This window comes from Eublepharis macularius, chromosome 1 (genome assembly GCF_028583425.1).
Source record: "Eublepharis macularius isolate TG4126 chromosome 1, MPM_Emac_v1.0, whole genome shotgun sequence".
NCBI classification, from domain to species: Eukaryota; Metazoa; Chordata; class Lepidosauria; order Squamata; family Eublepharidae; genus Eublepharis; species Eublepharis macularius.
The window spans coordinates 203708064-203725124 of NC_072790.1; the positions used below are offsets into that span (position 1 = coordinate 203708064).

The following is a 17061-nucleotide window of genomic DNA, read 5'->3' on the forward strand; positions in this document are numbered from 1 at the left end:
TGCTTGTTAGTACACACATATGGAAGTCATTCACCCCAAAGCCTCATACTTGGAAGGCAGAGGAGCTTCCACTAAAATGGTTTACTAGAACAATTACACAATGGATCCTTAAACAGACAATCTCAGAATATTGGTGCATTAGTGTTCTGCCATGAGTTATTTTTATTTTCCACTTTAAAATGCACACAAGTGCTGCTTAAAAGCTATTATATGGCTCAAAATTGCTTTTGTCTTCTTATGTACAAATTGGAGCTATGTGTTTGTGTTACCTGGATTGGTCTCCTTGTGAGTAAATAGAGTGGGGGAATTAGCAAGCAAGGAAGACAGCTATGCAAGAGGCTGGTAACCACGGGATCTTGTTCACCAATAATTTACGGAGTCCTTTCCCAAGGATACACACACATGAAGCCAGTGTTCTGAATTAAAGGATAATTGTTTTATTTAAGGCCAAATACATATACACACACAAGATTGCAAGCAAACACACAAGAGGCCTAGGAAAAGCAGTGGTGAAGGTGGAATAGATTTGAGGAATTGCAAAGCAATATTACCTATCCGGAGAGCAGGGAAGTCCGTGGAGGGAGAGCTTCAAACACAAGTGTTCTTGGCCAGGAGAGCAAGAGGCTTAGGGCAAACCTCAAGGGAACAGCGCTTTGGATCCAATAAGCATGTATGGAGAGAGAGAGACTTAGGGAAGCAACCCTAAGGGAGCAGCTGGGAAGTATGCACGATTTGAATAAGGCCAGGGCACTACTCTTATATGGAGCCTCGTGGCACAGAGTGGTAAGCTGCAGTACTGCAGCTCAAGCTCTGCTGAAGACCTGCGTTCGATCCTGGTGGAAGCCGGGTTTAGGTAGCCAGCTCACGGTTGACTCAGCCTTCCATCCTTCCAAGGTTGGTAAAATGAGTACCCAGTAAAGTGTAGATGACTGGGGAAGGCAATGGTAAACCAACCCGTAAAAAGTCCTCAAGTGGAGGCTCTGGAAAATAAACAGGGAAAAATATGTATTTACAAATACATATTTTACAAATATGTATTTTTAAACAGGAAAAAAAATATGTATTTGCTGCACACACTCGCGCGCGCACACACACACACATACTCCTCTAATTGTGCAGAAAGGCCCTGAGCTACCTATGAATCTGTAGCAATCAACTTCCTCATAATTATTGAAACAATAAAACATCTATGCCAATTCCTGATGTTATTCAAATTTTTAATATTAGGAAAGACAGTTATAAAAGTTTCTTTTCTTTTTCTTTTTTTGGTTTTCCTTCAGGGCAATGTGCTCTTAGGTTTGTCTTGGAATAATTACTCTACAGGATATGTCAATGAAAGGAAAAGCAGGTTCCAGCAACAGTGATTTCATGGCAAGCAAATGCCACAGGCCCACTGGAAAATTCATGGGCATGTGACGGATTGCTCTTACAGTGCAATCCTAAGCAGAGTTATACCATTGCTTTTAAAAAAGCATTTCACTCATTCTAAAAGAAAAAATGTTTCATAGGAGGTTTTTTTCCAGAATTCTCCACGATTTCCAATTTTCCAGTTGGAAAAATAGAAAAAAAGGCCTAGGGAAAGAATGGGGGTGGGGGAGTATTCCCCTCCAAATTTTCTGTGCCCCACCCCAGCCTTCACATCGCTAAAAATTCCCTGAAGCTTCAATCAAGGAGACAGTTTCTGGTAATCATCAACTCATGTTAGTATCAACTGGGCTTTGGACCTTGGTGACCCAATGCTTGTCTCCCCTGGCAGATCTAAACGGGGGCTTGTTTGAATCTTGCAGGCCTTGACCTCATTGCTACCGGGGCTAAATTATCCCTTCTGAAGATCGTTGCCTCCAGGCCTTGCTTAGCATCACGTGGGTTTGCGGCCTGTTGGGAGCGTGAGATTTATTTGTTTTTATTGCATATTTCTGAATGTTGCTATCCACCCTAAGCCTTAGGGGGAAAGGATGTTACAAATAAATCCAATAGTCCATCCCAGCCATCCAAGGCGTTTCACATGGGGATACTTGTCATGGATGATATTCAGGATTGTTAAAGCAAAATATGGCCAGTGTCCCTTAGAAGTGTGTTTATTCTGCCAAACGATTAAAATAATCCGTTTAAAAATCCCACGAGGTGAGAAATGCCTTGCTAACCTCTCACACTCTTTACATGGTATTTTGTTTTGATATGCATATTCTTGGATACTCTGCTTATTTATTAGACCATCATGCTAAAAGCTGGAGCAACGTTTATAAAGCAAACTTTTGGTTTTATGCAAACACATTTGCATTTTTATCCCAATCCTTATTTTCAGTTCAGCACTGCCAACCTTAAAATATATTACCTGAGGAATTCTAGCCAACACAAACTTCCTTTGAAGTCACAGTCCTGTCCTAAGACCTCCGATAGTGGTGATGTACCCATGCTGGTGTGGTATTGGCGCTGGTAGTCACTCCTATAGCCATCCTGAAGAATGGAAATAAGTGGCACAAACATCCCCCAGAAAGGCTCTGACTATATTGTGATCATACAAAAGTCAGTGCATAGCAACCCCACTGGCATGTACCAACCACAGAGCAGTGTCCAGCAGATAATCCTGTGAGTGGCACACAGCATGGACACAACCAACAGCTGTCTGCAGCTCCCTGACATCATGCAACTGCGGTCCACGTGCAGAGCCCCAGATGGCAGTGGGAGAAGAGTGGCTGTCTCCCTGACTACAAAGGAGTCTAATGTAGAAACTGGAGTCCTAGACTTAACACACTGCAATGAGCTCCTCAGATGTGGGTTGCAGTCCCTGCCTGCAGTCAAGTTGCCTGTTGCCAGGTAGACACAGAGGGAAGGAAACACGGCCAGTCCAGTCATGGCATTCCTATGGCTCACAGGCAACCATAACAAACCAATAAAGACTCTTCCCACCAAGGGTTTGGACCCCAGCCAGGCAAAAGGACTGCAGACACTGGGGCAGCAACAAGGCAGCACACAATTGAACCTCCACTAAAGAAAATCCCATTGTCTCCCTGATAGGTCACTTGGGAAGAGCATTCATGTGGCAAATGAGAGGCAAGGGGTCAGTTCCCACTAAGGGGGATGCTGGGCAGAAGGAAGAACTCATAATTTGCCCAGCGACATCAGGCAGAGACTGGACTAGAACACACTACTCACATTTAGGAGCAACTCTCTAACTATTCACCCAAGTGAGTGCACAGGATTGAGATGCACTGTAGGACATTAAACATCCCCCAGAAGCTCTGACATCCACACCAGCCCTGTGAAGCAGGGCAATGAAGAATGCAGAGACCGGCATAGCATGGCAGAAAGGCACAAGGATAGAATACCCAAGGCCCCAGATTTGATTCCCACATGGGAAGGACCCTGAAGAAGTCCAGCTGGAATCCTGTGCACAGCTGAACTTTTGCCCTGTCAAGCATCATCATGGGGGATGGGCTAATCATGCTGATTGGCTGCCTCAGATGCCCATCATTTTGGCCAGTCACAGACCTATCCCAATCACTGCATGCTCACGAGAAGGACAACTTTACCAGTTGAACAACTGATAAGCACCTTGTGATTTTGCAGGAACTGGGCCTAAATGGCAGAGTTGCTAACCCTACAAGAGAGCAATGAGATCTATGCTGGCAACAGCAGCTGTTTGTCATGAGGTAGGCTAAGCAGGTGGTCAGCAATGTGCTAGGGATCCAGTCCTTCCTAGGCCCCCCTCTGTTGGATGACCACCTGTACAGAGACCAAAGAGACACAAGAGTAGTAACAAATAATGTTATTGACTGACCGCAAAGATCAAGTGACTACTAGAGTTCAGTGTGTGATACTCAGGCAGGGTAAGAAGTCCCTCTTCACCTTGTTGGGATTCTTACATGGTGGACAGCTCCTGCTGCAGGACATAGCATAACTATTGAGCCAACACATACCCAGCTCCTTTAGAGAGTTGTACTGGAATTGGAGTGGAGTGGGTTTTGAATCTGCATTAGGGATGATGCACACTTTGCAACAAAGCTGTTTGACAGCTAACATACCCTGTTCAACACTCTCAGTCAGAGTATGAACCCATCAGGGATATGTTCAGCTTCTACTGAACAACCCAAACAGCTGCCAAACAGTTTGATCAGAAGCATACTCTCAGCTGATCCAGGGTAAGCCATTTCTGATCCATTTCCACTGGAAACATCCATACATCCTAATCTTGCTGGGCCACAGTGGTTTTTAGAGTGGAATGGATTAGAAATCCACTCCTGACTGATCTCACATCAGCTGGGAGTTGAGCTTTGATTCATCCCACGCAAGAAAAAGTCTGAGATCTTTGCAGGGACCCAGAATTTTTTCCTGGTGGTTGGTGGATCAGAAGCCCATTGCCACTGGGTTGTAAACCCAGTTCCATGCCCTGTCTTGTAACCGACTTGGCCTCTATATTGATCCTGCCATGGATCTGCCCTAAGACTCCAACTAGGAGTCACATGTATATGATGAGCAACAGCCTAGTGCTGATTATTATTGTTCTTTCTACTTTTAGAAAGAATTTTCTAGAAGATGGAGCAAGAGAAAGCCTTCAGTGGGGAAATTATCATTTTGCATCCAGAGGCCACAAACTATATAGGATGGAGAGCTACAGAATGCTCAGGCAAGGCTAGGCTAATCAGAAAATAGTCTGAAGTTTGCAGTCATAGGTAGCAAAGGTATAAAATGAGGGCAGTGCATTTGGAATATCACCCCCCCTGAAATGGTACCATTCCTGGTTCCTAATAATCAACATCCTGTGGCATTCATCATGCAGGAAGGAAAAGGAAAATATAATCAAGATGATGCAAGGCACACACATTGAAAACAGGTTTTCTAGAACAGCAATATTTTACATATGGCAAAGCCATTGTTATAGCAAATGTTATAGATGTTTGCATGCAATGTGTAGGCATCATCTTGGAGGCACTTTCCCATCAGAGGAAGAAAGCAACTAACTCTGGGAGCAATGCATAGAAGGTGGAAGCCACCTGAATGTCAGAATAGCAGCTATGTATCTATGGAGATGCTTAGCTGAGGTTTACTGGAGTCAGCAACTGGTAATATGGTATGAGTTATCAGGTTCCGCAGGACCAAGGACAGCACCTAGGCTGCTCAGATGTTGCTACAATAACAAGAGTAGTACTGAGTGCTAAAATATTGTTGCTTGTTTAGAATTTTCCCTGGAGTAGCATTATAGAGACCAAGCCCTAGCTTCAATGCTCAGAGAACAATGGCACTATATAGCTTCTTGAGGTGCCTTTTGCCAAATCAGAAAAAGGTTCCATTAGAAGTGACTGATTTTGAATTGTTAACAAGTTCCCAAGGAAGAGGCTTGGGGCTCCTTGTTGTTTCCCCCCTCTTTTTTGTTCTGATTCATTGTTATTCCATTGGTTCCAATCCAGAGATCCTTTGGCACAAGCATAGATTGTAAGCATGGTGCTTCTCCACCCCCCCCCCCCACAACTAACATAGGGTGGTGTCAATTACCTACAGGGTAAGAAGGAGCAAGAAGAGGAAATGGGAGTACCTGGAATCAGCTTACCCTATAAGGGAATCAGCACCATGAAAGAGAACGCTGATGGCACTCTTGTACTTCATAAACCCATCAGTGCACCCTTGGGTGGCAAATATATTTTCTTCCGTGTAGCATATTTGCAGGCATAACACTTATTGCAGAATGGCCTGGAAGCTTTTTTTTTGCTAAGAGAGTGAATCAAGGCAAAAATGTTTATGACCTTTAATGTAGGCTGGTATGTTTTCAGACCAATTGGAGAGCTAAATTTTAGACAAAGGGATATCAGAGGAAAGATACATTTATTGTCCATTTGAGATCATTGTAAATGTAGGAGCCAAAACTTGATGGTCTTTCTAAGTAATTGTTGTTCCTCCCAGAGATAGAGCTGTGTATGTACTTTACAGAGCAGTAACAGCAGTCACTGTAAATGACAGGAAACTGCAAACCTCCAGACCCTAATCCCCGACAATTCTCTGCAGGCCTTCTGTAGTGCCCTTTCCTTACGAGGTGCTACCTACACATTTCCAAGCTGTTCAGCACTTCCATAATCTTTCTGATCCGAAAGGGCTAGAAAGTAGATGCCTTATAACCATTGAAATCCAAGTTATATGGATGGTGAAATTTATGCTGGGAGATAGATCATGTGCTCTAGTCATAAATGCACAAAGGGACAGGGTTTGTGAAGTCTGGCTATACATCTGAAGCTTCTTCTAAAAGGGAGATGGAACTTCAAGGTGAGAAATGTTTGTGCTTCTTTAGATGCCCAGTTTTCCTCCACACTGGTGCATTCCACTCTAACATGATAATACATGTTTATAGCCAAGGGATATTATTTGGCAAATGTGTTATGTGACCTATATATTGAGTTGACAAGTGTTTTGATTGTTGAAACCCACATCAAAAATGCATTTTCATTTCCAAGGTGCAAACTGGCAGATGTCCACTGACTTAATGACATTCAAATTCCCAAGTACTGGTATTTCAAGGACATGGTGTTCTTTCACACATTAATTCAAGCAATGGGGGTTCAGCTACAGCAAGTGTTTTGCTCTGGGGTATTTCTCTCAGGAGGTAAGCTATTAACACAATTCATAATGGGACAAACCTAAGAGGAGGGGTGGAAGTACAAATTATTTTAAAAGATTTACAAGTCTCAACTGGTGATAGTGGATGAGTGGAGTGCAATCAGAACCTATTCTTTATGACTATAGTTTTCAAGATCATATCACAGATCAGAAAGACAAACTCAGACAAACAAACTGGATTTGCCATTATGCATACACTCAACACAGAGCCACAGCCAATCCTGGCTCGCTGGCAAGTTTACCTGTGTGATGCACATGCTTTCAAATTTCTTATTTATTTAAAATGTTATATATCAGAGTTTTTTAAAACAAGCACTCAAGACCATTTTCAGATAAAATCATAAACATTAAAAACCACCAACATCAAATTTAAACAATGCGCAGAACAGCAGGTCAGTTGCCAAAGGCTTATACTTTTTATTCTTAGCCGTTTACTTAAGAAAAATTGGGTGCATACCTCAAATATGCCATGTGTGAATTCATCCTTAATTTAACTCATATGCCTATGTTTTGTCTAACAAAGACTTCACTTGGCTTGTCCTCTGATTTCCACTTGGGGTGTCACACGCTGATATTTGCATGGGGTGACATCCATCTAGATTGGAAACAGGAGGGTGGCATGTTGCTTGCAAGTAGTTTCAGATGGTGCTCTCTCTTTTTCTCCATGTTTTTTGGGCTTTAAAATGAAAGCAGAATCTATTAGTCCTCGCTGGTTACAGCATCCTGAAGACTCAGAAGTCAAATTTATTGAGATGACTGAGAGTTTCTAAGCCCACTGTGATTCTGCAGAGCTGAGCCATGAGCTTTCGGCACAGTAGTTGGCACTTAAAGTGTGCCTAGACCACATGGTTAGTCATACTTAAGAGCATATAGAATTTTGAGGACTTGAGATATTTTTAAGACTAGACACCAAGCAAATCAGTGGTTGTTTCAAAATACACTCAGCTCACTCATGACTTGAAATTTTTTTCTTCTATTTCATAAGTGGTAAGAAAAAGATATGTGAGGTGGGGGAAGGTTTCTGGAGTCTGCAAAGCATGCTTTCATACATAAAAATAAGTAATAAGTTGTTTTTCAACTTCACATCTAATAATTGCTATGGTAAGACAGATACTTATGTTTGTATTGTGGTCCCCATGATGTCTTGCTGGATTTCTTCAATAATACCACGTATGCCTGGACCAGCCATAATGTTCAGAGTTTAAAAATTGCAACGTATTGCAAGTGAAGCCTGAATCGCTGCTATAAGCCCTGATCTCCGAAGCATCCATACTATGGATTAATCTACATAACTCACAGTTGCTTTACCCCTAACTCCTGCAAAAGAAACATGAATAAGTGAGTGAAAGCAAAACCAACATTAAAAGAACGGCTTATTTTAGTATAGAGGAGCCCTGTAATGGCATGTGGTACTGCCAGGAAAAATGAATGCCAGCATTCATCTGGCTGATTGACGTGGCTTAGTTAAATCAAATGCCTGCATAGGAGAGTTAGCAAGGATCCTAAAGCCCTACAGGGCAAGCTGAACTCTCTAGAAAGGCACAGTGGCCTGCCTACAAGACTCTGGCAATGTGCTGGTGGGAACCGCTGCTGCGTGGGAAATTTGTACACTCAAATTCCTGCACCAGCGGGAACAATCAGCTTTGTTTGCTCCTGTGTGCAAAAGACTTCAAATGAGTTCAAGCTTTTCAGACAGTGGCTTAGTCACTTTATTGACATAAATGGTTTGAGATAGCTTTATGTAAAAGGGATTGGATGGAGATAAAAGAGGTATAATCAACATCTGCTTATTCAGAGATCTCCCATTAGGCATTGTTAGCTCAGATTTCCTTGGAAACTAGAAGAGCATCAAGTCCAACCCCAAGGCAACAGAAGCTGTTGAGTTCTTCCTGGTGTCACTGCTGTGACCGAGCTGAGCCTGCTTAAGCATCTATAGCTTGAAAGCAGATTATGATTTGCTGCACCAGTCAAGTGAGGAAATCACCTTTTCTTTTGCCTTTTGCATAGTTTCTAGCTAAAGATGTTATTTTAAAGGGTATTTATTGGCTAAAAGAATTTTGCTTACATAAGCATGGACTGATTTTGATAGCCAATGGCTGCTAGCTGTTGGACACATTGCCTCTGTTTAAGGCTGGAGATAAATAGTTTTGGAAGCTGGAATGCAGATGCCAAAATAGAATGAAGTCTGAGTTTTGCAGCTGTCTTGCAAGAAGGACGAACTGTTTGCTTTTGGGGAACTGATGCTCTTTTACAGACGACGAGTGTCTGTTGTGGCTGATACCATTATGTATATTTGTACAAACACCTGTATATTTGTAAAGCAGCAGATACAATTCCCATATTCTCTCTTCACCAGAAACCTGACCGTGCAAAAGGCTGGAACTTTTTACTGCTGTGGGAAGTGCCTAAGGAAATCTTTCACCGTAGCCCTATGTTATGCTAGTACTCTAAGCTCTGAGATGAGTATGAGTATAAATGACTGTTCTTGAACACCAAAGGTGGCGCAAATGCTTTGTGTTTTCCTGCTCCTGCCTAGTAGTCCCTGCCTTGCACCACTGGTTGTAGTCTGTGCCAAATGACTGTGGTCCAGTCACGGGCAATGGGAGAAGTTTGAGGGCATCGTTTTCTCAGGCATGAACCAACTATTGGAGTAGGAGAGGCCTGAGCAACAGGGTGCAGCCACATGAGTTATTTGCCCCAAGTCAAATGCTATTGGGAAGTGGAGTTTGCCCCTATTTCCCCACAGCATAACGGTGCATTTGTGCACCTCCCAGTTTCCCAAGCTTTTCTCAGATCTTTCTCTAACCTGCTTTGCACTGAAGTTTTGAGAAGAATCTTAGCAAAGCCTGGAAGACGGCGGTTTGGATGGAAAAGATCAATTTCCCCAGTCCTGCCCACACAGCACCCCTCCCCCACCCCTGCAACAGACCTTTCCTCTCCTTGTCACTAGGGCTTTTCTCTTTTTTTAAAGATCCAGAGGAGTTAGCCATGTTAGTCTGTAGTTGCAAAATAGTAGAGTCCAGTAGCACCTTTAAGACTAACCAACTTTATTGTATCATAAGTTTTTGAGAACCGCAGCTCTCTTCATCAGATGCATCTCTTTACTCTTTTTTTAAAGAATAAGTGAAGGAATACTTTTATATTGATTTACCATTATACCATTATGTGTATCAGATTTCATGAATTCTCACGTGTAAGTGACCATCTTGATTAATTCTGCAAATTATTGTTTTTGAAATTGTATTTTATGATGTATTTTATTATTGTTGTACCCCTCCCTGAGCCCGCTTGCGGGGAGGGCAGGTTAAATATTGAAAAAACTAAACTAATCATATGAACACATGAAGCTGCTGCGTACTGAATAAGACCTTATTCCAGCAAGATCAGGATTGTCTACTCTGACAGGCAGCAGCTGCCCTGTGTCTCAGGTAGAGGTCTTTTATGCCACTTATTACCTGTACTCTTGTAACTGGTGGCAGGGGGAGGGGTGCCCTTGGCCTTTCCGAGGAAACCTGTACCAGAGCGGTGGCAGCCTACAGAGAACTTCCCTTGTCCCTGCCTGCTGTGACAGGTATGCTGCTAGTTTAACAGCAAAGATAACCAGGTATCTATGCAAATGTGGCAACTGTTTCTGGTACTCATAAAAAGTTTTTTTCTGTGTATAGAAATAGGAAAGTGATCAGGAGACTAAATAAACAAGACTAATCTAAATGACAGGATGCTTTTCACTGTTTGGTTTTATATGTGTTATAATGAAGACTTCTCAGCTACATCTCAACTTTAATCATTTGTGTTCCTCAAAAATTACACATTACAAAGGAAGATAAGAAGTAAGATCCAAAGTACTCAATGGAAAAGAAAATCAAAGAAATGTTCGATATCACTATGTCCTTCACATGTCTTTGTTCAGTCTGACTAAAAGCCAACTTCTCCTTATTGTGAACTTGAAAGAAATTGCATATATTGAACTTGGTAAACTAATGCTCAACACCTTTTAAATTGATCATCCAGAAATTAGTTTCTTAAAAAGTATCTGTCAAAATCACATTTCAAAGGCAAAAAAATGGGAAAAAGTCTAACATTTGATCACTGAGTTTAGAAACATGTCTGAAATTTTGAATCTGTGTCAAAATCAAGTTTCTGCTCTACTAAGCACCAAGAACCTGACCTGGCCAAGTTAAGTACTTTTAAGTCCCATTGGTTTCAGTGGGAGAATTTAAGTATATGTTTCTATCATTCAAACAAATGAGACTTAAAAGAGATTAATTTTGGATGGCTCATGTGGATGTGCCTATGTTAAGGACAGGGCATCTGTACATGTGACATGCTAGGATACGGCAGGAAGAGAATGCGGTATGTTGCACAGTGGCTGGGTCCATAACAGTCGTTGATACTAAATAAGGTGAAAGGCCAACCTAAGGGAAGGTGCAAGTCCCCAGTTCTTTCCCTCTTTCTCTTACTAATTCACCCCCAGAAATGTATTCATAGCTCATGGAGATGGCATATTCTGTGGGATACCAATGGCAAGCAAGAACTTGGTTGCAGGTAGCTGCACTGATTCAAAAATAAAATCCACATAATAGCTCTTATCCTGCTATATAAAAGGCAAGCCATATTGGCGATTACTCACTTTTTATCCTCATGCAGGTGCATTGCCGATGACTCTGGCCTCAAGGCCCCTGCAAAGTGCTTGCTTGCTGCCAGGAGAGGGACCACTGAATCAATGGCCTAAGCACTCCTCCCTTGCGCATCCCCTCAGCGCCCTCCCTCTCTGTCCTCCACGCCACTGCGAAGTACCTGCTTGCTGCTGGTAGGGAGCCTGCCAAATCAGTTTTCTAGAGCCTGTTGTATTTTTTCACATAATGGGTATTGTTTCTAGTTAGGTATAAAAGAACCAGCCAAAATATGTGCAAGCTTTCACATTTTTCATCAGAAACTCTTCTGTTCCCTTTTAAAAACACCCAGCTGGATGAAGAGTTCTGAAGAATGTGAAAGCTTGCACACTTTTAAAGAAATGGTTGGTCCTAATAAAAGTTATTACACGGCTTATGGTTAAGCATCAACAATGTATTTTCCATTGTGCCCCCTCCCATCTGAGTAAAGTATTGAAGGAGATTGATAAAGCTAAAAGACTTTTACCACTAAAATATGATTTTTTTAAATATGGGGCAAATTAATTTTAGTGTGTGTGTGGGAAGGGGTAAGGTACACATAAAGATTCAAGTGCCTGCTGCTGGATTTCTTTGCCCAGTCCTGAGATAGCAAATGGGCTGGCAGGAGCGGGGCTGAATCCTGCAGGAGGCCAGGGTCTCTAGCACAAGTTGTTTAAAAGCTGTAACAAGGCCTGGATCAAGAATTTGGATCAAGAACCCTACAGGAAAAAGGATGTTAGCAACAGGAACTTCAGCACCCTGGACAGGTCACAGGGGATCAGAGACGACTTGTCCCAAAAACCGCTTTAGACAAGGGGTGTACAACATATAGCCTGGGAGCAGCATGTGGCCCACTAACCCCTGTGGTGCAGCTTGCTGCCCCTCCACTAGTTTGATGATTTACCAGGTATCGGTGGACTCCCCACACTTGAATGGCTGCAGCTCTGAGAAGGGGCCAGCTGGGTGCCAATGAAGGAGTTCCACAAGAAATTGGCAGCAAATCTTAAGGTCAAACTAGATGTGCAGGATTTTAACGAGTTGGGTCTAGGTTCCTTGGATCCAGCTCGGGTTCCCTGCAGCCACACAACAGCTGTGGGAAATGGCTGTTAAAAAATAAGAGCGAGCTCAAATAGACTTGGAACACAAGCATGGAGGGAGGGTCCTTTCTCCCTCCCCAGCCATTTTCTGTGCTGGAATAGCAGTGGGGGGAGTTATGTCCCCATTTTTACTGCTCCACATACGCAGAAAACTCCACATGGAAAAGCAGAAACAGGGAAATAACGTCTCCCTATTTTGGCACAGAAAAATGGCTTGGGGGGAAGGTAGGAACCCCAAGCAGTGTTCTGAGTCTGTTTGGTCTCTCTTTTATTTTTTAACAGCCATTCTCCACAACTGCTGTGTGGCTGCAGGGAACCCAAGCTGCATCCAGGCAACCCAGATCCATCTCATTAAAAACCCATGTGTCTAGTTTGGCACTTTGGCACGGTGGTAACAGATGCTGATACCAGGGCATTTCCCCCCTTTAAAATGCTAACAACAAAGCAGGGAGCTGCCTGCCATTTGAAAAGAAAAATAAAGTAGAGGGTGATAGGTTAACCTCCCGCTTCCCTTCTCTGGACAACCTTGAGACAAACCGAGGCAGCTTAAGCCAGTGATTTATTTACAGAACAATGTGATTTTCATCTAATCTGTTTGAGCCCTAAGTGTTGTCAAATCACCAGCACTCCAAACTCTGAAATTTATGATGCAAGGCTTGGTGATGCCAAGGGGTGGGGTCTTCACAACATGGCCTGATTTGATCCAATTAAGGTTGTTCTAGCCCATGTTAACTGTGTAAGATACGCACCCCTGTCTTTTATTCACTCTGGCTTGAGCCTCCCCACCCCCCAAACTCCATCTCTTCACCTACAGATGAGAGCCTTAAATAAGTCTTGGGTTTGTACTCTCACACATTGTCATCTATCGGCTTGTTCCATGTATGTTGCCTTTGTTTGCAAGAAGGGTCTAAGAATCATGTCACCATTGGTTATGTGAGAGAGGGCTCTTTCTAGCTAAGGGGTGCCATTTCAGGGTGTCGTCAATTCAGGGTTCTCTGGCTTGAAAGGCTCTTGATTGGTTGCAGGTTAGGGCCAAGACAAGGCACTTTAGAAGCAAGTGCTATATTGCCAACAGCAAACTCTGTGACAAGGTATTGCTTGTGGCTTGGGTCATGGCTTGGCAATATTAAAGATTAAATCAAACAACAACCGGGCATTTAAAGAGAAAGATCACATATGGTTTGAATTGTTGGGGAGTGGGGGTGCCAAGTAGAGAGTGCCCATGAACTGGGTTTAGTTAATGAGCTGCCAGCACTCTGCTACAAGCCTATAACTAGGAGGGATGGCTCTAAAGCAATATGGAAGAAGAAATACAAGGCTTCTATTATTATTGTGGTGCTGGGAATTAGTGGCTGGCAAAATGAGCAAGTACACAGATAGCCAGACTCTCAACATGAATCCTGGCTATTATGATGCAGTCCACAATCAGCAAGAACAGTCTGTGAACTATACATTTCCTCACTGGTGTAAAAGTTTCCTTTAAAATGCATAAGGTGAGACAAAGATGGTTATCTTGGAGACATGCTTAGCTTGGAAGGTGCGGTCAAGGTACTCTGTCATGTCCACTTCCACTTCTGTGATCTGAGGACCCTGAAGACTCTGAACCAGAATGAGTTCTCCTGTCTGCCTGTCTGAACGCTGCATCACAAAATGACCTCGGCTGTTTCCTTCCATGATCCCAAAACGCAAGCTGTCTGGTCCAGGCCGTCCAGGAGCTGAAGCAGTCGCCATGCGGAAGAGAGGAGTCGGCGTGACGAGGTTAGATGGCAGAGGAAGGTAATGGAACGAGATGGTCTTTGGGGCGTGATGGCATGATCTGCTGTCCATGGGGCATGGATTCCGTTCACACTGACTAAGAAGTAAAAGGAGGAGGGGACACGAGAAGATTTAGACCTCTGGATGGATTTGCAGGATATGAAAAAACAAAAAGTGGTACCATCCACCAAAGTCCCACTGATTTAAAAGGGTGACATTTCAATCCACAGCTAATTTTTCTGCTGAACTCTATAGGGCTTAAAGGTGTTTGACTTGTACTCAAAGCTTTGTTCTAAACTAAAACAAAGCTGCATTCCCACCACACTGCTACGATGAATAACCAAGGCACAGGATGTTGGCTTCCTATCAAAGAAAGTATAACATCAGCTTACTGACTGGAGGGAAAATATTCTTATTGAAAGTTTTGAGATGTCAGGTTATTTTACTGTTTTCTAGTCTATGATCTAACAAATGCCAGTAGCTTAGTCATTAAGCTATTCATTTGTCTCAGCTTTGAAGGACAATTCTGAGATGTGCATAGTGAATTTCTGACCAGCAATTAATTCTCCCTTTATGAACAGAATCTTAAATGTCCATGCATATTGCAGATCTAAAGAAAATCTACAACACTTTTTCATTAATTTGTGGCTCAACTTGTAGTTTCCATTCTGGGCTAATTCACACAGCAACTTTTATATAATTAATGCTAGGTGGTTATAAATATCTGCTGTGTACATGTCTTGAAAGCAGAGAGCCACAGCTTGCCCTTCTAGAAGATATACAGCGAGGTGATCTTCTCCCCTGCATTCTAGAGAATGTGATCAGTACTTGTGTGGTTATGCCGACAGCCGCCCAGGCAGAGAAGGAGAGGAAGTAAAGGACTGACAGACATTAAAATAAGAAAATACTTTCTGGCCAGCTTTGATCAATGTGATGCTGCTCAGCATACAACAAGACAGTATTTTAATTTGCCTAGAGCAGAAACAAAAACCCTTAATGGCAAGTAGAGATGTATTGATACACTCTTAGGGCATTCATGATTTTTTTCAAACATTATCAAAGTTTAATGAATAGTTGTCCCTGACCTCAGCCATTTTTTCTTTATATGTTGGGTTTTTTACACACATGAAAAAGTCACACACTGGACTTCGGGTTCCTTGAATTCCAAATAAAAGTCCAACTTTGTAATCATTCATGACTTACTTAATGGGTTCAGCTAGATAATAAGTCAGCAATCCCAGATTATCAGATTTATGGAGGATCGATCTATCACTGGCTACTAGCCATGATGTCTAATGGGAACTTCTACAACAAGAGACTGCAAAATTCTGAATAAGAGGCAACATCAGGGGAATACCCTGGCCTCTATGCCTGGTTGGTTGGCTTCCTAGGTGGTCCATCTAGTCCAGAATGTTGGACCAGATGAACCACTGGTCTGACTGAGCAGCACTCTCATGTTCTTATGCTGTGTTTTCAATGTTGCTCAACCAGTTTTCCTTATGGAAATGTATAGGCATGATGAATGCTTGTGTTTTGTTAAACAGTAGCTTGATAAGCAGAAATCAGTCAGTAAAGTTTCAACACAACCTGCAAGTAAACCAATAATCTGCTAAAGTCTACTCACAAACTAATGTTCATGAATCACGACGTAACTGCAGAGGCTGATTGAAAAGATGACAATCCTAACCACACTGAGAATGACGAATCCAAACCTGTAGCTGGATTATCCCCTATAGCTCGGTATTATAACTATTCCATCACTGGCAGGAAGAGAAGTCCTTTGAGAGGGAGCTGTGCCAGTACAAAGGAGAAAGCCAGATTTCGTGGTCTGACACAGTCCACAGGCTGAGTCATTTGCATGAATGTTATTTAAGCATGTCTGTAAATTTTGGATTGCTTCTCTTCCCTTATATTATGCTCATAAGAGGGTGCACGTAAATACTGCTTCTCTGAATCAGTCTAAAGGTTCATTTAGCTGGCTGGCAGCTTCCAAAAGCTGCCAGCCAGATGTCTCAGGTGGTTTGCAAATAGGATGGAATGGTCTCCTTCACCAGGTGTTTTACTATAGCATCCAGTTATTTGTAGCTAATAACTACAGATTGGCCTTTCCTTTCTTCTAATTCCTTTTTTAAAGCATCTTCTCTAGAAGCTATTGCCACATTTCATTAAAATTAATTCCATAAATCAATCGAGGTAAGACCGAAACAATTTTGTATGGGTCATACAAGGCTGATGCTGGGATTGTTAGCTTCATGAATGCATTCCTCCTTAGGGTCTGGTGGACATAAGAGGTTTATGTCTTCTAGCCATTTTATACCATTGAGAAGGTCCAAGGAGTGTATCATAATGAGGTTTAGAAGGATCCTCCAGATTCCCCAAAGAACTGATCCCTAATCATTTATGATGAAAATCAAAGTATTTATTTTATATATTATACTACGTGGGCGTAGAGGCCCTGGCTGCAGCCACTCCAGCAGCCATCTTAACATCTACTCCTGGTTCTTCCTCATGGATTAATTAATTTATTATTAACTGTATAATCCTTTTGCATAGTCTTTTGACTCAAGAGTGAAGCTAAGACGAAAAGTTGTTACAGGTCATTCATTGCTGCAGTCACCTCCACTTCTAACCCCTTTTTACAGTGTCTTCTTGTAGGCTGCCAGGTACCCCAGTGGGGGTGGGGGAGCCCCTGCTCCCAGCCTCTGCCTCCCACCGCCACTCTCCTGGCCAGCAGGAGGGAAAAGCCCAGGGAACAGGCCCGGGAAGCGCTCTCCTGCTGGTCAAGATAACATCACTTCCTTAAGTTATGTCAACATGGCCGGTGGCGGGCGTTCTCCCGTGCTTCACAGGGGTGCACTTCTAGAAGTGACATAATCGCACCCGCTGGAAGCATGCACACTTTGCACATGTGTAAAAACATCTTCCTGGTAAGTGCCAGGTTCCCCCACTTC

General features: G+C 42.7%; 1 protein-coding gene across 2 annotated transcripts in view; it reads right to left on the reverse strand.

Annotated features, from left to right (window-relative positions):
- Positions 1 to 12372: 12372 nt before the first annotated feature.
- FBLN7 (fibulin 7) overlaps positions 12373 to 17061 on the reverse strand; it is a 58482-nt gene continuing 53793 nt past the window's right edge. For both annotated transcript variants that reach the window (XM_054988626.1, XM_054988616.1), the window contains one exon: positions 12373 to 14207. In XM_054988626.1, coding sequence (XP_054844601.1) covers positions 13835 to 14207 — 373 coding nt within the window. In that variant the 3' untranslated portion in view covers positions 12373 to 13834. The remainder of the gene's footprint in view (positions 14208 to 17061) is intronic.